This window comes from Echeneis naucrates, chromosome 6 (genome assembly GCF_900963305.1).
Source record: "Echeneis naucrates chromosome 6, fEcheNa1.1, whole genome shotgun sequence".
Lineage (NCBI taxonomy): Eukaryota > Metazoa > Chordata > Actinopteri > Carangiformes > Echeneidae > Echeneis > Echeneis naucrates.
The window spans coordinates 16,742,259-16,760,894 of NC_042516.1; the positions used below are offsets into that span (position 1 = coordinate 16,742,259).

Sequence of the window (18,636 nt, forward strand, 5' to 3'; positions counted from 1 at the left end):
GAGTGTGAGCACTGGAAAGGCATTTAAAGCAGCTCTCAGGTGATGAGGAACAGGTGTGTGCAGGGAGCACCATGACTGGGTGTCAGAGTTGTAGTGTTTTTGATTTCATGTAAACTCTGATGGACTTTTATATATTTCTGGTGATGGCGTTGGAAATACTTGTCTTATAAGTGCCAAGGTATGTTTTTTTTATTTATTTTTTTTTTACTTTTTGGATTTCAGTATGGGGTCACTGTACTCAAAGACGTGCTATATTGGACACTGGTTTATTTGCTGTACTCAGGACAGGTTCACTCCTTTCACTCCTGAAATATATGTCTTAGTTTTTTTTTAAAAGGACTCTACATATTTACTTGAAGTAAATTTCAGAATCCAACAAGACTATTTTGTTAAAAACAGTGGAGAGGTTAGTTCATGATCTATAATCTGCAAAACTCTATCTGGATTTTATTCATATGGATGATGCATTAGCTCTTCTTTACACCACTGCTGGGAGCTGGAATGAATGACACAATAGTGTCAGACACACAGACACACTAGTATCAGCTGATTGTGTCTTGAAATGTACAACTTTTTTTTTTTTTTTTTTTTTTAATACACTTCATAACAATGGTGAGCAAAGCTAACTGCTGTTAATGCCAATGTTTCTGGGATGGGTGGCAACATTGCTGTGCTTTCCAAGATCAAGAGCTTGTCACGTTGCCAGTGTCTCTTTTTTTCTTTTTTTGGTCAGAGAAAATATGTAATATTCATTTATATAGGTGTAAATGTTTTTTTTCCCCAACAGCCAAATGTTCAAAATCCAAAGATTCAATTTGTAAGTGTAAATATGTATATTGTATTTAATTGTAGAAGAGCCGTTTCAGGTCCTAAGAACCAAACTCTTGCATGACATGCATTTTTCGTTTCTCTTTCGGATGTGCTGTTGGTCATCTTGAATCTAACCTATAATGTAATATGCTCTTCTGCCACCACTAAGTGGAGGTCTAATGGCATCATATGTGGACACCAGGCCCTTGTAGAGAATAATTTAGCAGTGTGGCTAGGACGACCCAAAATGTGATCCAGGTCCTAGGAGGTTAAAGAAATGATACAAAATGTCAGGTGGCTAAGATGGCACAGGCAGCGAATATTTGCAGTATATGTTGTCTGGCATTATGACTAAGCAGGTGCAGTGCAGTTTCCTGTCTTCCCCCGTCAAGGCTTGGCCTACACAGCTACTCGAGTCTTACTGCAAAAAAAAAAAAAAAAAAAAAGCTCATCATCTGGAACTCAGTGCACCACAATCAAGACCCCTGAGTCACTTATTTAAGATGGACAGACTAAGGAAACACAATGACAAAGGACTCCAAGGAATGGGGCTTGACTGAACACATCTTATGTGGAATGTGAAACTACAATTTTTATTTATTTATTTTTTCCTCTCCTCTGCAGGGGCAGTTACAGAAATTGGACTGGGTTTTAAGAGCTTATTCACGACTCCCCTCACATCTGTGAACTCCCCTGTAATACATCTGCTCGGCTGTTCCTCGACACCAGCTGGTAAAATCCTGGCCAGTCTTCCCATTCAATTTCCACTCCCTGATCTGCAGCGGTGCTCCTCCCCCTCCCGTCTCTGGGTCAGTCCTGTGGGCCAATCAGCGTTGGCGGCAGCTGGGTCTGGGGTCTGGCCCCGCCCCTGACCCCGCCCCCTCCCCTGCCCTCGCCCCGCTCTGGAAGCGCTCCAGCTTTATAAATCCATTGTCCGGCACGCTCAGACTGTCTGCGGCGGCTCCTCGTGTCCGAGAAGTGAGACGTCTCTGCTCGACGGTGGAAAACTTTCAACAGCATAATGAGGGAAATCGTGCACATCCAGGCCGGCCAGTGTGGTAACCAGATTGGTGCCAAGGTAAGAAATTGAAATAAGATTGAGATTTTATTTTTTTTCCATTTACAGGATAGAGCTGTCACGCCCCAGACTCATTATGCAGGACAGACACTACTTTAGACTTGTCTTAAAAAAAAAAAAAAAAAAAAAAAAACCTTAAATTTTTTGTCACATTTAAAGACAAAGGAGCAAATTTGTCTCTCTCTTTGTGCCTGAATAAAGAATATTGACTTCATACATTCATCCTGTGTGTATTTAAATGTTAAATCTTGTGCACTGCGGTAGCCGGTAGGTGGGTGTGGATCGCCTTGAAATAACGTTTTTAAATGGACTCTTGCGTCTCGACGGGGTTTCACACAACAGCGGGCGTGTCTGCATCTCAACACTGTGGATCCAGCTGACCTCAAGATATTGTCTGTGAGAAAAGAAATGAGGAGGGGGGGGAAAAAATCCCAGTCTATCCGTCCCTCTTCAGAGCCCCCCAGTCTGAACAGACCGCACTCCTCTGGTTTCTTTGTCTTGCACAGGCAGATATGAATGGTATTCCAGACAATGAGTTGGACGGAGGATGGGAGGCCTAGTCCGTTTTCGCCAAATGGCTGATGGATCAATAGTTTATATTGATTATATTTTATTTCTGCGGGCTGTGGATGCAGACTGCTGTTAAAGCTTGTCAGAAAGCAGATGAGCAGTGGAAAGGGTGTGGCATGGATAATCTGATAACATTTCTCTCTCTAAAGGGAACATTTATTTGAAAAAAAAAAATCAAACCAACTAATGCTTTTATAATTTAGATGCACTCCCTGGCCTTTTTTTTTTTTTTTTTTGTTAATTTACATTATATTTATATATTCAATTGTATATTTTACCCAATGAAGCCATACTATCCTGCTTCACAAATGCATCACATCACTACATCACCCACCCAGACGTACAGTAGCCATTGTAGTCTGGTACTACACACGTTCTCTTGGTCCGTTACTATCCCCTTTTGTTTTACAACTGATCATCTGCTAAAGACAGTTCAAGTATAATGCATTCAGGAATCTTAGCCTGATATTTAAATATAGGTTGAAGACCACAAGAATTATGGCCCATATTTTTCAGGACATCATTATTGTGATAGTGAGCTTTTCTTTCTTTCTTTCTTTAAAGCAGACCCTGTCTTTGTAATCAATGGCTGTCTTTTCCTAACCAAATCAGGGGTAGGGTGGGGGAGGTATGGAGGAAACAGCTGATGCACAGTGGGTGAAGTCATTGGGTTCTCAATTGACTTAATGTCCAACTGCCGGCAATGTCTTGGCATAAAAGCTATAGGAAATGAATGCAATGTATAGACTATCCATTGCAAAAATTTAATGGATTTTTATTTATTTTTTTTTTTTTTTAACTGTAGAATGCCACCTGTGATTGAGAGATATATATATCATATTTTGATATGTATTATTATATAGGAACTAATGTCATTTTGTATCATCACCATTAACATATTACGGAAAATCATTTGTATTCTGTGTTTGGCCCACTTTGGTGTTAGAATAATTCCCGGTTGTCTGGCACTGAGGATCCACATTTGTTTCCATTCCCCCAGCACTGACTGATCCAGTTGTCAAGTGAATATGATTGACAGTTGCTGAAGGGCTACATTGTGGTGAATGAGGTCAGGGTGTGGCATTGCTTTCCTGCTTATTGTTTCGTCCTCGTTTCTTCTCTAGGATTCTTTTCAGTCTCTACCGATAGCTATCTATTGCATCACTGTAAAATGTTTATTTTCTCACTCTCCGGCAGATTTTCCTTTTTGACTTTTTGGTTTTCTTTGTCCTGCTGTGCTGTGATCTCCCTCATATTAAGGTCACTTGGTCGTTTTTTGTTTTACATGGACTCATTTGGATGTCATGATACTTAGTCCACAGCTGACTCCCAATCTCTTAAGCACTGATCTGCAATGCAGCCTGCTTATCCAGATTACTTTAAATCCCCGAATTGCTGCTGTTAGCAGGAAGTCACATCATATGATAAATTTTACTAATAATAAAAAATGTCTGCGTTGGAAGATAGAATAATATCTGCATGCAAATAGTTTGCTGCACATGCAACAGCGATACCCAGCTGTGGGATTTAATACATACACACTCCGATGTGAATGTGGTCTTGAAGTCGTGAACAAGACACAAATGCAGATCTGAAAATAATCAGCATCATCAGTCTTCTGTGACTGCCTGCACATACTTTATTCCCAGTCTTGCCTGTGGCGTGATCTGCAGCCCTTTTGTGCTGTCTACTTTGCATTTTACATTTGAAAGAACTGCATTCTGCTAAGTCATCAGTTGGTGACTTAGGAAACATTAACAGCTACATTGTAGAAAATGGGTTAAGATATGGTCTGGTGAAAGCGGAAAAACTCAGATTTTCATCCATCCAAAAATGCAAACCTACTGCTGTTTTCCTCATCTAAAGTCCCGAGGCCCATCAACCGCATTGCTAATGGATAAATGTGTACTGCTTCTTTTTTTTTTTTTTTTTGCAAGTAACTGCAATGTGATATCTTCCATTTTCTTTCTGCAGTTCTGGGAAGTGATCAGCGACGAGCATGGCATCGATCCCACAGGGACTTACCATGGAGACAGTGACCTGCAGCTGGACAGGATCAGTGTTTACTACAATGAGGCCACAGGTTAGCTGCATTAAGTCATTTACACATAAACAGTATATTGTATGTTTATGTTTTCAACCATGTAATACTGACGTGTAACATTGAACATGCTATTACAGTCTCGTGTCATCTGTAAAGCTCTGGATTTCCCCACGTTAAATCTACAGTGTAAAATCCAAGACTGCAGTTTCCTGTGTAATTAAGCTGGTATACTTTCTCTCCTCCTCTCTCTCTTTGTCTCTCTCTCCCTGTCTTCTCTCGTTCTCTTTCTCGCGGAGGAGGTAAATATGTGCCTCGGGCCATTCTGGTGGACTTGGAGCCTGGCACCATGGACTCTGTGAGGTCTGGACCCTTTGGGCAGATCTTCAGACCTGACAATTTTGTTTTTGGTTGGTGAAATACAGATATTTCTTTGTGAATGAACTAAAATATATTATGAACTGGGGAGAAGAATGGCTCATTTGTGTTACAATTTAACCTCCAGGTCAGAGTGGTGCTGGAAACAACTGGGCCAAGGGTCACTACACAGAAGGAGCTGAGTTGGTGGACTCTGTCCTGGATGTGGTCCGCAAAGAGTCAGAAAGCTGTGACTGCCTGCAGGGCTTCCAGCTCACCCACTCTCTTGGTGGTGGAACTGGATCCGGTATGGGAACCCTGCTCATCAGCAAGATCCGTGAGGAGTACCCTGATCGTATTATGAATACCTTCAGTGTGGTGCCTTCCCCCAAGGTAACGTAGCCATGTGACAAAGCATGAGGGGTGTTTTTATTCTTGTTTTTCTGTCTCTCACTCTTTAAATATCATGAGACAGCTAAAACGATTGTGTTTTCTGTCCTCAGGTGTCCGACACAGTGGTTGAGCCTTACAATGCCACCCTGTCAGTCCACCAGCTTGTAGAGAACACAGATGAAACGTACTGCATTGACAATGAAGCTCTGTACGACATCTGTTTCCGCACTCTCAAACTGACCACACCCACCTACGGAGACCTGAACCATCTGGTGTCCGCTACAATGAGTGGAGTCACCACTTGCCTGCGCTTTCCTGGTCAGCTCAATGCTGATCTCCGCAAACTGGCTGTCAACATGGTGCCTTTCCCTCGTTTGCACTTCTTCATGCCTGGCTTTGCTCCTCTGACCAGCAGGGGCAGCCAGCAGTACCGTGCCCTCACAGTTCCAGAGCTCACCCAGCAGGTGTTTGATGCCAAGAACATGATGGCTGCTTGTGACCCACGTCACGGCCGCTATCTGACCGTTGCAGCTGTGTTCCGTGGTCGCATGTCCATGAAGGAGGTTGACGAACAGATGCTCAACGTGCAGAACAAGAACAGCAGTTACTTTGTCGAATGGATCCCCAACAATGTCAAGACCGCTGTCTGTGACATTCCACCCCGTGGCCTCAAGATGGCTGTTACTTTCATCGGCAACAGCACAGCCATCCAGGAGCTGTTCAAGCGAATCTCAGAGCAGTTCACAGCCATGTTCCGTCGTAAGGCCTTCTTGCACTGGTACACAGGTGAAGGTATGGATGAAATGGAGTTCACTGAAGCAGAGAGCAACATGAATGATCTGGTGTCTGAGTACCAGCAGTACCAGGATGCCACTGCTGAGGAAGAGGGTGAATTTGATGAGGAGGCCGAAGAGGATGCTTAAAGATGTGATGGTCAAGATATCAATGCCAAAAAAGAAAAAGGAAAAAAAAAAGGAAAACCGCACTGGTAACCAAGAAGCCAACATAGTGTTAAGAGCGTTGCTAGAATCAAACTTTAGCGAATGTTAGATATTCCCTGTCATTCACTGAAAATAAAGTTGGAAAATGAAAACTTGTTTTTCTTTCATCAACACTTGCATGTCATTGTCCGTTATCTGTTTTTAAAAACAAACAAAAAAAAAATACAATTCAACTATTACATTTCAGAACACTACAAATGCAGGATTTGATAAAAATCCACAGATGTATAACCTTAATCCTTTCTATAGCAGATGGTTCTAATGCATTCATTTGCTCTTCGCCACAATTATGGAGAAATACATTCTGGCTAGTTGAGCTTTTTGCCACACACAGATTAATAATTCTTATGTGTGGGCCATAAACACAAAGCTAAATGGCAGTCATATAAACTTCAAAAAATCTTAGTGATGTAGGTCTGACACGCTTATGGAAATTGGTAATGGTGTCACATCTGGAAATGTTTATTCATCTTAGTCTTGCTGGTATTATCATGGTTAAAGGCACATGACCAAACAGCACACAGTAGTTTGTTTTCCTTCACTGTACAAAACCAAGTTCCCACAGCTCCTCCACTGCTGAGCATGAATCAGTGTTGAGAACATATGCTGATGCACTTTGGCAGAATTCAAATAATCTAAATATACACCAGAAAGTGGCAGGGTAGTTGTTGGTTGAACAAAATACCATTCCACATACTTCGATCAGCTTTTTTACAGTGTAACCATTATGAGTACAAATAACAGTATTATGGAATGTACTTGTAACCTTTAAAATTTTGGTTAGAATTATTGATGGGAGTTTAGAAGCACTAAACTGAAGCACAATGACTTTGAAATACCTCTTGATATAACACTTAGGATTATTAAAGGCTAAACCTACATTAAGGCCCAGTCTCTCCATGTTACACTACATAGTGCTCCAGTCACACGTGCAGATTTTCATGTAAAAGAGAAAAATGTACTGGGAGCATCGATGGAGCGCTGAGGTTTTGACTGTTTCATGGAAGAAAATAATCATCTGTATTGGAAAAAAAAAACAGCTGTAAGCTTACTTTGTGGAATACTAATATTGGCCTTAAATGTGACTATACACTGGTCACACCACTTAAAGCCAGTGTGATCTGGATCCTCTGGATCCACCACCTGATGGTCAACTCCCTACGGCGCGAAAATAAATAAAAGAACAATGACGAGCCTCAGAGTCGTGATCCTATCAGAGGCTGCAGTCTAAAGGTCCAATCAAAATAGAGTTCAGAATGAATGACGGTGAGTTCAACCAATCACGTTTGGCCGAAACGCCCTTTCTGGGCGTTGTTAAGGGTTTCCAGGATATGGCTGAAGTACTTTGTTTATCTGCGAAGGGCAAGGAGAGGAATGTGAAGGTGGGTGTTTTTGTTCAACATTGTTCATTAGTCGGCAATTTCAGACTGTGCCAAATTGAATGCATCACGGAACAAAGGAGCAAGAATCGATCCGTTTGGCCATGCTGCTCCATGAGCTTCTGTCAAGCTGCCGGTTCAGTCAACTCGACTTCCTCCGTTATTTTCGCTGTACTTCTCTGCGATGCTTTGGTGGAGGTAGTCACCAAAAAAATGTTCGTGTTAATCTGGTGCGCGTCTCTCTTTGGCAATAAAGATTAAATTACACAAACTGAATTAAAGTCTGTCGCGTTTAATGTTGTCAAAGCAACGGTTACGTTTTATTTCCGCTGTTTGTTTTGGTACAGACCGGAAGTCGGATTGGCCAGAGGTGATATGATTTGTGGGAGAAATTTTACACGTTTTCAACAAAAAATAGTTTCATTTAAACGCTCCTGATATCATTTCTACAAGTTGGATATTATAAAGAGAAACAACAGGCAGGCATGTACTAACAATCCAGGGTCAATGCAAAGACCACAGTTATGTTACAGATCATCATCACTTAGCTTCCCGGCTAACGTTAGCTCCATGGACTTGCCCAGTGATAACACCCGGTTATTCTGGTAATGCTTCTTTGCTAACATTATGGGCTTTCTGTGTTTATATTTTTCTTTGTACGACAGCCACCCTGCTCTGCATGAAGAATGGAAGCTACTCAGCTGATCAGTAATTCAATCTTGGAGTCAGATGAAGAGGAGAATGAAAATGAGAAGGAACAACAATTTGCTAAACTGTGCATATTAAAAAATAACCACATACCTGAGACAGGTGAGTCATTTCAAGCTGCTTTTAACACACTCTACAGTAGCCTTGCTCCTGTGTCAACTGTATCTTTCAATTGATTTTCTTTATTGCCCAGATTTGCCCCTCTTTTTGGGAGATAATGTGCTGGGCCGTGACCCCAGTATCTGCACCCTGCCTTTGTCAGCAGCTTCAGTGTCCAAGCAGCATGCCACCATCTGCATCTCTGCCTACAGAAGAAGAGGTTCTAACAGTAAAGTGGACATAGAGGCTTTGGTCTGGGACCTTGGGAGCATGAACGGTACCCGTAAGGGCCGCCTAAAGATGACTCCTAATGTGCGCTATGCCCTTAGCGATGGTGACAGTTTGCTGGTGGCGGACATCCCATGTCAATATCATGCCTGTGGTGCAGACTCTATTAGCAGAAATTTGGCTGTAAAAGAAAGGTTGCCAGGTGCCTTGGAAAGGAAGGAAGGTGACGCAAGCAGCAAGAAATCTGTCAGTGGAGGCGTAAAAGCTGTGGTGTCTTCCCTGACAACTCCTGCCAGAACCACTTGTCTGTCCTTTGAGCAAACTCCAACCCAGCCACAGGGCACCCTGGTCCCAGAATCTGAGTCAGACTCTGATGGAGAAAGAGGAGTAGACAGGAGACACAAGGAGCTAGGTATACAAATTATGTAAATATGTGTAGAAATGAAGCTCCGATTTTTGTATTTGTTGTTTTACAAATTCATATTTATTATCTTTTTACAGTGTCCAGTTCTGGCTCTCACAAATCTAGTCCCACTTGCTCTACATTCACGAGTCCCACAAATAAAATTGTCCCTGAGAGGTATATTAATAAAAGCTTAAACATATATACTTATTCACTTCCATGCAATGCATGCCTGCTATCATTTCTGAATAACAATGCTTGTCTGATCATTTTTCTGTGTTTTACAGTGAGGATGAAAGTCCCATCACACCATCCTCTGTGACTATAAATAGACCTCTTAGACATGTCAGTGTTAGCATGGAGACACAATTGGAAGTGGGGAGACAGCTGCTGGAGGGAAAAAAGGCACACGCAGTTGTGCGTGACTGTGAAAATGAAGCAAGAACAGCACCAGATGGAAAAAGTGGACAGCTTGGACTAGTGAAACAGCATTGCAGTGCCATTCCTGTGCAAGAAGATGTCTTGTCTGTGTCTACAACAGCAGTCACGAGAGATCTGATTCCTGAATTCAACATGAACAGTGACACTGATATGGAAGGAGAGGAAGAAGGGGAGGCATCTGTGGGTTCTCTAAACTTGAACACAAAACAGGTTGATCAGCCACCAAACTCAGCACAGTTTCATATGGACAGTGATACTGATGTAGATGAGAATGAAGATACCATTGACAAAGCTCATAAAACTGTGCCTTCCTCTGATGACCTTACCAAAATTCCCCAGGTTAATTCAGTTTTCCAGCCTGAAGGAATCACAGTAGTCGGTGACACCCATGTTGATGCGGATGAAGATACCATAGACCAAGATCCTGAAGCGGTACCCCTCTCTGATGACAATCCCAAACCTACTCATGATAGTTCAGTTATTCAGCCTGAGGGAATCACTGTGGACAGCGACACTGATGTGGATGATGATGATGCTGCTGTGTCGGACGCTGTCACAAAAGCAAAACCAATGTCAGTGAAGACATCCCAGATAGCTGACTCTGCTCCTGTTATGCAGCCAAATGATTTTCACTTGGACAGTGACACAGATGTTGATGAGGAAGAAGACATGGAATGCCAAACAAATAAACCAAGCTCTAAAATGGATGAAACTTCCCCTAGATTAGATATAAAGCCAGTTGAACATGATTCTGCCCCTGCTGCACCTCATCGCCTACATCTTGACAGTGACACAGATGATGAAGCAGTCCCTGCCCCTGCCCCCTGTGAACCTGGGGCAGTTTCTGCTGCACCAGACTCATGCACCACGACAAGTGGAGGTGTTGACGTTCTCTGTGACAGTGACACAGATGTGGATGACAACTGTCCTGTGGTTAAACCTGCTGTGGTCAGAACCTCGTCAGTCTCTCCTGGTACCACATCTGAAGCCCTGGAGTCAGTTTCTAATGCAGACACAGATGTAGATGGGTCCAGCATGCCACCTGTGGGGGACAGGGCCAATCCCCCTGACCTTGAAGGGGAAAGTAATAGAGATGAGGAAGATCAGGAGACAGCTGAGTGCCAAATCGCCAGCCTTTGCAGAGGAAAAACACCGAGGTCACTAGCTCCTCCTCTGCAGAAATGTTCTACCCCTGTGCAGTCATCAGGTAATTAGTCAATCAATTTTCAAATGAGAACTTTATGATTTAATGTATACTGCAGCAAACGACTATTTTAATGACTGATAAATCTATTTCTCAGCCACCAAATGTCAAAATACATTTTAATGATCAGTTTAGTGATTGGGAGATGGCAGGAAGATTCTCCACATAATCACTAAAGGGAAATCATATGTTAAAGTTAACCTCTGTTTTTCATTTGGATGCCTACTGTGCCCTCCTTGATCCACTGTCTAAATTCCTTGACAAATGTTAGCATATGTCCTTTGATTTTGTCATTTTAATTTTGTGATGATTCCAGAGGACTTGGAAGTTATGGAGACTCAGGCTTTCCTGAGTCCCTCTTCAGCTCCAATTAAATGTGAGTAGATAACTTTTAATACCTTCAAATGGAATATAACTTAACTCTATGACATTGAGTTCATTATTGGGTTGCAGAAACATTTATAGTTTGTCATATTGTCCTCCAGGTTTAATAGCAGCGGTGGGAGGACATGCCATGCTGTCTTCCTGCTCAGACAGCCAGGATGAGGACTTTGTTGTTGCTGAGACACAGTCCTTTATTCTTCAGACCAGAGATGGCCAGAGCAACCCTCCAGAGGACCATACTATGGAACCCACCCAAGCTTTTGCACTTGAACCCACTGACAATGAAAGTGATGAACAATCCAGTAGAGAACGGTCTCTTCAGCTGGGATTGTCTGACAGCAGCCACTTGGAGTGTCAGGCCCAAGTTCTTGCAACAGAGAACACCCAGGCATTTATCCCTGTGGATCAGAGTGTGAATATGGAAGAAGCCCACACACATTCAGCTGTCTCATCTGTATATAGAACCTCTGCAGAGATTAATCTAAATATGGTGGCTGCACAGCTCTATGGAATGAATGAAGAGCCTGCCAGATGCTCAGCAATGTCTATAAAAGATCAGGTAGATCTGGCTCTAGAACAAACACAGACGTATACTTCAGAACCCCACAGCGTTTCAGAAAAGGAAACAGATGAAGATGAAAGAGAAAACATGATTGCTGATGCAGAAACTCAGCCTTTAGGCTTCCCCATGGTCATTACTCTTGCCATGGCTGAAACACAACCACTGTCTGGCTTTGAGGGAGAAGAAAGTTTGGCAGTAGATGAGCCTGTTTCTGGTATGCGACAAGCTAGCTCCATAAGTCAGAATGAAACACGAATGAAGGCGAGTCATGAGGCTGCAGCACAACCTCAAGAAAGACCCCATGATGACCTATTATGTTTACCTGAAACTCAGCTCATGAATATGTGTGAAGATGAAGAAAGTAACAATGAAGATGCAATTCTAGGTCCACAACAAGGAAAGGCAAATCAGTTGCAACTTAGAGTAGAGCAGGCACAGCTCCCAATGAGCTATAATTTACCAATTGTTGACACTCAGCCCATGGCTAGAAGTGAAAATGAGGAAAGTGATGATGGGGACCTGATTCCTGTTTTTCGGAGAAGAGCAAAACCACTGCAAATTGAAGATGAGACGCAGCGTCTCTCTAGTCCTGAAGTCTCTGCTACAGAAACTAAGCCATCAGGAGAATGTAAAGGTGGGCAAAGTGATGAAGAGGATTTGCCTCCAAGGCCACGAAACAGAAAAGCAAGGAGGCTACAAATTGAAGAAGAGCAAACGCAGCCTGTCGCCATTGAAACCCAGCCTATAGTTACAAGTGAAGAGGAAGAAAGAAATAATGAGAACTTGATTCCAGGTCCACCTTCTGCTGTTGACACCAAGTCTTTGGAAACACAGACAGCAGAACAACCTGAGAGACAAAGGGAGGGGGAGTCTGAAGCTGGAACGCATGGAGTCAGTGTTAGAAATAAAAGAGGGACAAGAGCAACATTTAGAGAGGCGGAAGAGCAGGCAGAGTGTTCTGAGCCCCCAAAGACACAGACAAGAGGGAACAATAAAGCTTTGACAACTACCAGAGGCAGGAGAGGAAAGTCCAGGCCTGATGAAGATGAGAGTGAGGAAGAGCTGGTGGAGCAAGTTAGAAGGGCTCGAGGGAAAAGATCCTTGAGGCAGCGGAAACATAAAGAAGAGGGAGAACAGTTTAAAATGGAAAAAGGTGAATGTGCTGAAAATAACAGCCTAATAAAAGAGAAACAAGAGGGGGAGCTGGAAGAGGAGAGAAATGTTGCAGGTGTCAGACATCACAGTGAAGAAATGGAGAATAAAAAGGGGAAGGTTGGGAGGAAACATAGAGGGGAGGAAGATGATAAATTAGAGTTGGAGAGAAAAGAAAAGGAAGAACAAGAGAGATTGCAGGCTGAAAATACAGAGAGGATAAGACTTGAACAGGAGAGAATAGAGAAGGAAAGAAAGGAATTTGAAGAAAAGGAGAGATTGGAGCATCAAAGGGCTGAACAAGCAGAAAAAGAGAGAATAGAAAAGGAAAGACTGGACAAAGAAAAACAGGAACTGGAAGAGAGACTTGAGAAGGAGAGGAAAGAAGAAGCAAGGCTGCAGAGGGAAGCAGATGAAAGGGAAGAAAGAGAAAGACTGCAGAAAGAAAAAGAGAATAGAGAAAAACAGGTAAAAGGGCAACAAAAAATCAAAGTAGTAAATGACCCTAAAGTCACCATCAGAGGTCGGAAAGCAGCCAGAAGAACAGTTACTGCACTGTGTACAACAGAGCCACAACAAGACTTGACCTTATCAACCAATGATGATTTCCCAGCAAAGAGAACCAGATCTCGCTCCAACTCTTCCAACTCGGTTAGCTCTGAGCGGTCTGCTTCAAGCCTCACCCCCCAGGAGGCCAGGGGTAGAAGTGGAGGCAGAGGAAATACGAGCTCCAGTAAACCACCCCAGGCAACCACCACTGGAAGCAGGGGTAGAAGGAGGACAGTGGCTGCAAAGACACCAGAGCAGGACAGTCGTGATATTTCTCCACAGGAAGTCCGTTCAAGGTCCAACTCATCCAACTCTCTCAACTCTGACATATCTAGCTGCAGTATAAACTCTCAAAACAGGGGAAGAGGAAACAGGCAGCAAGGGAGACTGAGGAAAACCGAGCCAGGAACAATATCCATCCCTACTTTCAGTAATCAGAGTGATCTGAATTCAACTCCCAAACCTGCAGCCAGAGGCAGGAAGAGCAGGAAAATAGAGGGATCATCTCAAGTGGTTCGTCAAGAAGATGAAGAGAAGGCAGACTCTCAGCCAGCTGTTGCCACAAGAGGGCAGCAGAGAGAGACTGAACCCTCTGCTGCAAATGAGGATAAGCCAAACCAGGAGGAAGGTGCTGCCCATGAGGATTCACCTCTGCCCAAAAGGATTGCCACAGGCAGACGCCAAAAAGCCGCAAAAAGAGATATTTCAGAGTCACCACTTGCTCCTGCAGTCAGGGATGGGGAAGAGACTAAAGACAAAAGGAAAGGAAGGAAGAGGGAGTTGGAGACAAAAGCAGATGAGGATTCCAGCAATAGTGCAAAAGTCAGGAAAGGAAAAGAGAAAGCCCAAAAGACTGAGGCAGCAGATGAAGAAGGGACTGATAGTACAAAAGAGATTCCTCTACAAGTACAGAAGGAAGTTAGAACATCTGTTGCTCAGCCAAAGAAGAATGCAAAAGAATCTCCTCTTGAAGCAGAGGTGAAAGAAGACAGTGAGAAAATAGAGGATATTGTTAGGAAGGTCAGAGGTCGGCCATCAGCAGTCCAGAAAAAAAAGAAAGAGGAGCAGACAGAAAGTGGAGAGTGGAACGATGGACAGGTGGAGGCATCAGAGGTGATTAACCTTCATTGCTTTTAAAGATGCTTTTAAATTTCTTTCATAGTGCCAGTTTTGATTTAAACAGAAAAATCACCCCCCTTTAAACATTAATCAAACAAAGCAAGAAGCTGAATAATGTTTAATTAGTGGGTAGGAACATCTGTCTTGAAAAGGAAGACTCTTAACTTGGCTCAAGGCCGTGGTGGATTTCTCTTGCTGTGTCATCCTTTCCTCATCATAATGTACCTCGACCACCTTCAGGCACTCTCCCACTCAAGTAAATGTAGTCTGACCAGCTCTACATCACCATTAATGCACTAATGAATGAAGTGGCTTTATGGTCACACAGTCGCTTCCTACTCGTGTTTTATCATCTTTGCCTTCTTTACGTTCCCTCTCATCATTCTCCTTATGTGTCATTATTCACTTTTGTCTGTGTTCCCGCCTGCACTATTTTGACCCCCCCTCTCGTTTAGCAGCCTCAAACTCCAACCACCAGTGCATCCCGGAAGCGCCAGGCTCCTATGAACTCCTCCCCTGTAGCAAAGACTCTGCGCTCCTCTTCTGCTTCCCCTGCAGCTAGAGGTCGACAACAAGCTGCAAGCCAAGCCTACAAGGTCTGATTTGTTTAACTGTGTATTTGTCTTTCAAAACATGTGGCCTTTTAATAAAAAATTAAGCAAAAGAGGGATCTTGTATACATGATAAATAATATGAATAGATATAATATAGCTATAATATGGCTAGCTCTCATATCCATTAGGATGTCTTTGTTTTTGAAGATCAAATGCAAGAAAATGCACAAGTGCAAAGTCATGTTTCCTTCTGTTTCCAGTTTTTATGTTTGGTGCAGTTAATTGTTTCCGAGCTCTAGCCTCCTATCTTTGTGCAGACAAGAATAGAGAAACTGCTCATTTTCCCTCCAAGCGTTTTGTCTTATTTAGCAGGATTGATTGTGTAATTTGACTCTACTACAGGGAATTACAAGTGAATGCATGATCAAGGTGTGCATTGCTAAAGTTAGTGACTATAATCTAATTTGTTTCAATAGTTTGTAATTTCAGTGGAAGGCACATTGTCAGAAATCTGTCCAAGAAAACACCATGTGAGGCTTTCAATAGAAACTTAAATTTTGAGCTGAGAAACCTTAAAGCATCGCGGTGTGTCTGTTTTTTGTCATTCCCTCAGGTGCTCTTCACAGGTCTAGTGGATGAAGAAGGAGAGAGAGTGCTGGCTCGTTTAAGAGGCAGCATGGCTAAAGGTGTAGCAGACATGAACTGCCTGGTAACTGATAAAGTGCGCAGGACGGTCAAATTCCTGTGTGCGGTGGCCAAAGGAATCCCCATCGTCACCACACAGTGGCTAGAAAAGGTTGGATACTATAATAACAGTTAAAACTGAGCCTAAATAAATGAATGTGAGATGGTGCACACACTACAAAACATGCTCAAGTAGATGCTGTCTTCTGCTGGTGATTCAGAGTGGCAAAGCTGGGAGCTTCCTGTCTCCCAATGCTTACGTTGTGAAGGATTCAGAGCAGGAGAAGAAGTTTGGTTTCTGCCTGAAGGAATCTCTGAGCACAGCCAGCAGTCAGCCTCTCTTACAGGTACTCTAATTCATTCAGTCACTTATTGAGAGTGAGCTGTTGTGCGTGTGGTATTTCACGTGGCAGAGGTCAAAAGGGTGGCCGGTAATAATGGAACACTCAGTGATATTGAGTTAACATCCTGTGAAGATATGAAAACCCACATTTTTTAGTATTTAGCGCAGCAATTTTACTGTAGAATATGGTCACATCTTCCAGAAGAGCACAGTACCATTATACTATAATTTGACACTCACTACTAATGTACTGGAAATGTTTTATGGCCACTTCAGATAAGGAAGCAGACAATAATGTTTGCATTTCTGATACATAGTTCTCCTACCCTACACTGTTTCATCAAAACTGCAATCTGTATATCAGATAATATGCTGATGTTGGGTACAATTAGGAAACATTATCTATGTGTTATATTAAAATACCCTCTCAAGAGTCATATATTGATTTCCTGAAGCATTCTTGCAGAGATTAAATAAAAATAGAGACAAATCATATTGCTTTTCTTAGGGATATGAGATCCATGTTACAAAGTCAGTGAAGCCAGAGCCAGCTCAAATGAAAGACATAATCTCCTGCAGTGGAGCTACCTTTCTACCCAAGATGCCCTCTTCTCCCAAGGTACCAGTTAAACTTCAGTGTTTTACATCAGTTAAATGTATTAGTTTTGGTAGTGTTCATTCACATCTCATTCTTCATGTTTAAATCTGATTCTAAATTGTAACAACCTCTTTTATTTGCCACCACATTTCTTGTTTTTAGCCTCAGACTGTAGTGATTTCCTGTGAGGAGGACTGGTTGCTTTGTGGGCCTGCTGTCTCCGTAGCTCTTCCAGTCGTCACTGCTGAATTCATTCTCACAGGAATCCTTCAGCAGAAAGTAGATTTTCAAACACACGCTCTTTCTCTCCCTATCACTAATCTACAGCTTGCAGGCCGAGGGAAGGGCAGGAAGAAGCCATAACATCATTTTGAATGAGCAACTGTTTGAACTACCAGTGAGTCTGGTGTTTATCTGTATCAAAGACTTGTCAAGTGCAGCTAAAGCAGCAATGACAACATAAATGTGATTTTTCTGTATGTACGTTGTCAGTATTGGAAGTATGAGTTATTGGTCAAATGTGTGAAAACTCATTTTATATGTACACGTTCCTGTTTTGTAAGAGAAGGATGTGAACAAAGAGAAAAGTATCTCTAATTTTTAGGTTCAGAAGTGATCTCTGCTTTTCTGGAAACCTTTCCTTTTGCTTTGTAGACTTTTAAAAATTGCAATAGTGGAAAATGATATTACTGCTCCACAGGGTGTTCAATAATTACCCTATAACTGTTTTTTTTTTTTTTTTTTTTATTTCTCATCATTTTCTTCCTTTTTCTTCACCCATCAATTTATAGAACCAGATAGGAGACGAACTCTGCTAAACTGTTGCTATGCTAAGTTCTTAAAGTCAGCCATCCTTTTGACAGATAACAAATCATGAAAAAAGAGGTGTATAAATCATGTTTGGTAGGTGGAACCTGGAACCCATGCGGTCTGTTTAGAAATCCATCAGCCACTTTGGCCATTAGATAGAGAAGCTTGTTTCCTTTCCTGATAAGCGCTTAGTGCCTTTTATTCCAAGGTAATCATGAACCTAGCAGGGTATACTTTTTTCCTCTGTCTCCATTAACCACAACCACCTACTCCATTAAAGCTTCAACCAATCAAATTACGTTCAGGGATGAGACACAGTCCAGGCACATGAATGCTGATGCTGCTTCTACATTAATATCTTATGTTCCTTCCTGCCTGTCTCCTCACTTTAAGCATATGGCCTTGTTATGATATGGTTAAAAAAAAAAAACTACGGTACTGAGATGAGATTTCTCTTCATTCTGTCATTGGTGTTTCAAAGATGGACTAATGAATGTGTAATTTTTTTTTTCTTTTTTTACATCAGGTTTGTAATTGCACCGTATCATGAAATCTATCTGATCTGTCAACGAAGACAATAAAATATTTTCTATTACCTACACCCATGTGCATATTTTCTTTCAAATCAGTGCACTCCATGTAGATATTTTTGGCATACTTTATTATAGCTACTTGGATGTTTATTCCCTACAGTTTGGTTTAGTTTGCTTTACTCTGTTGAACTGAACTTTTAAACTGTCAAAGTGGGGAAAGATTCATAGCACAGCATCCATCACTTCATTTCTGTTATCTTTCAGGATTGAGACCTTTTTGTGCTGCTGAAGATGTTTTTGGGATCTAACTGAGCGCATTGGAAAACATTAACCAAGGAGACTGTGGTTGAAGTTTTTTTTTAATCAAAGTTTAAAAAAATGTGGCTCTAAGCTCAAAACACCGGTGAGTGAAAGCTTTAGGACTTTGGTTTCACAGTCTATCCAATAAAACCTGAGACTCATCAGTTGTTTTTCCTTTAACGACATATTGTTTTTCAAATAATCTTAAGACTTCGGACTGGATTTTTCTAACGAAATGTTGTCTTTTCCGATTAAAGACTGACCGTTTTGGATTGATTTCTCTGTTACTGTAAACTGAAACTGAATTTGTGTATTTGTGACATCTTGTCAAACTGG

The 18,636-nt window shown here is 42.0% G+C and overlaps 2 protein-coding genes across 14 annotated transcripts; both read left to right on the plus strand.

Annotated features, from left to right (window-relative positions):
- Nucleotides 1–1,751: 1,751 nt before the first annotated feature.
- On the plus strand, nt 1,752–6,278 carry tubb5 (tubulin, beta 5). Of its 10 annotated transcripts, none has more exons than XM_029504052.1 (6): nt 1,752–1,888; nt 4,433–4,541; nt 4,799–4,909; nt 5,005–5,249; nt 5,360–5,463; nt 5,938–6,278. In XM_029504052.1, the coding sequence occupies exons 1-6, from the start codon at nt 1,832–1,834 to the stop codon at nt 6,170–6,172; spliced, it is 861 nt and encodes a 286-aa protein (XP_029359912.1). In that variant the 5' UTR covers nt 1,752–1,831; the 3' UTR covers nt 6,173–6,278. The 10 variants fall into 10 exon arrangements, with proteins under 10 accessions (XP_029359912.1, XP_029359913.1, XP_029359905.1 ...); XM_029504053.1 differs by having other exon boundaries at nt 5,360–5,431; nt 5,933–6,278; XM_029504045.1 differs by having other exon boundaries at nt 5,360–6,278.
- A 1,290-nt stretch (nt 6,279–7,568) lies between these two features.
- On the plus strand, nt 7,569–17,895 carry mdc1 (mediator of DNA damage checkpoint 1). Of its 4 annotated transcripts, none has more exons than XM_029503908.1 (12): nt 7,569–7,632; nt 8,295–8,439; nt 8,531–9,076; nt 9,166–9,244; nt 9,355–10,715; nt 11,029–11,088; nt 11,198–14,472; nt 14,934–15,074; nt 15,646–15,828; nt 15,938–16,063; nt 16,568–16,678; nt 16,820–17,895. In XM_029503908.1, exons 2-12 carry the CDS (start codon nt 8,316–8,318, stop codon nt 17,018–17,020), a joined length of 6,207 nt encoding a protein of 2,068 aa, XP_029359768.1. In that variant the 5' UTR covers nt 7,569–7,632; nt 8,295–8,315; the 3' UTR covers nt 17,021–17,895. The 4 variants fall into 4 exon arrangements, with proteins under 4 accessions (XP_029359768.1, XP_029359771.1, XP_029359770.1 ...); XM_029503911.1 differs by having other exon boundaries at nt 14,937–15,074; XM_029503910.1 differs by lacking the exon at nt 7,569–7,632 and adding an exon at nt 7,984–7,999.
- Nucleotides 17,896–18,636: the final 741 nt, after the last annotated feature.

Coding starts and splice junctions, on each gene's coding strand:
- tubb5 (XM_029504047.1), top strand. CDS start 1,832: ATGAGGGAAATCGTGCACATCCAGGCCGGCCAGTGTGGTAACCAGATT. Junction 4,539..4,792: donor TGTTTACTACAATGAGGCCA/CAGGTTAGCTGC, acceptor GTTCTCTTTCTC/GCGGAGGAGGTAAATATGTG. Junction 5,250..5,359: donor GTGTGGTGCCTTCCCCCAAG/GTAACGTAGCCA, acceptor TTCTGTCCTCAG/GTGTCCGACACAGTGGTTGA.
- mdc1 (XM_029503908.1), top strand. CDS start 8,316: ATGGAAGCTACTCAGCTGATCAGTAATTCAATCTTGGAGTCAGATGAA. Junction 9,245..9,354: donor AATAAAATTGTCCCTGAGAG/GTATATTAATAA, acceptor TGTGTTTTACAG/TGAGGATGAAAGTCCCATCA. Junction 11,089..11,197: donor CTCTTCAGCTCCAATTAAAT/GTGAGTAGATAA, acceptor ATTGTCCTCCAG/GTTTAATAGCAGCGGTGGGA.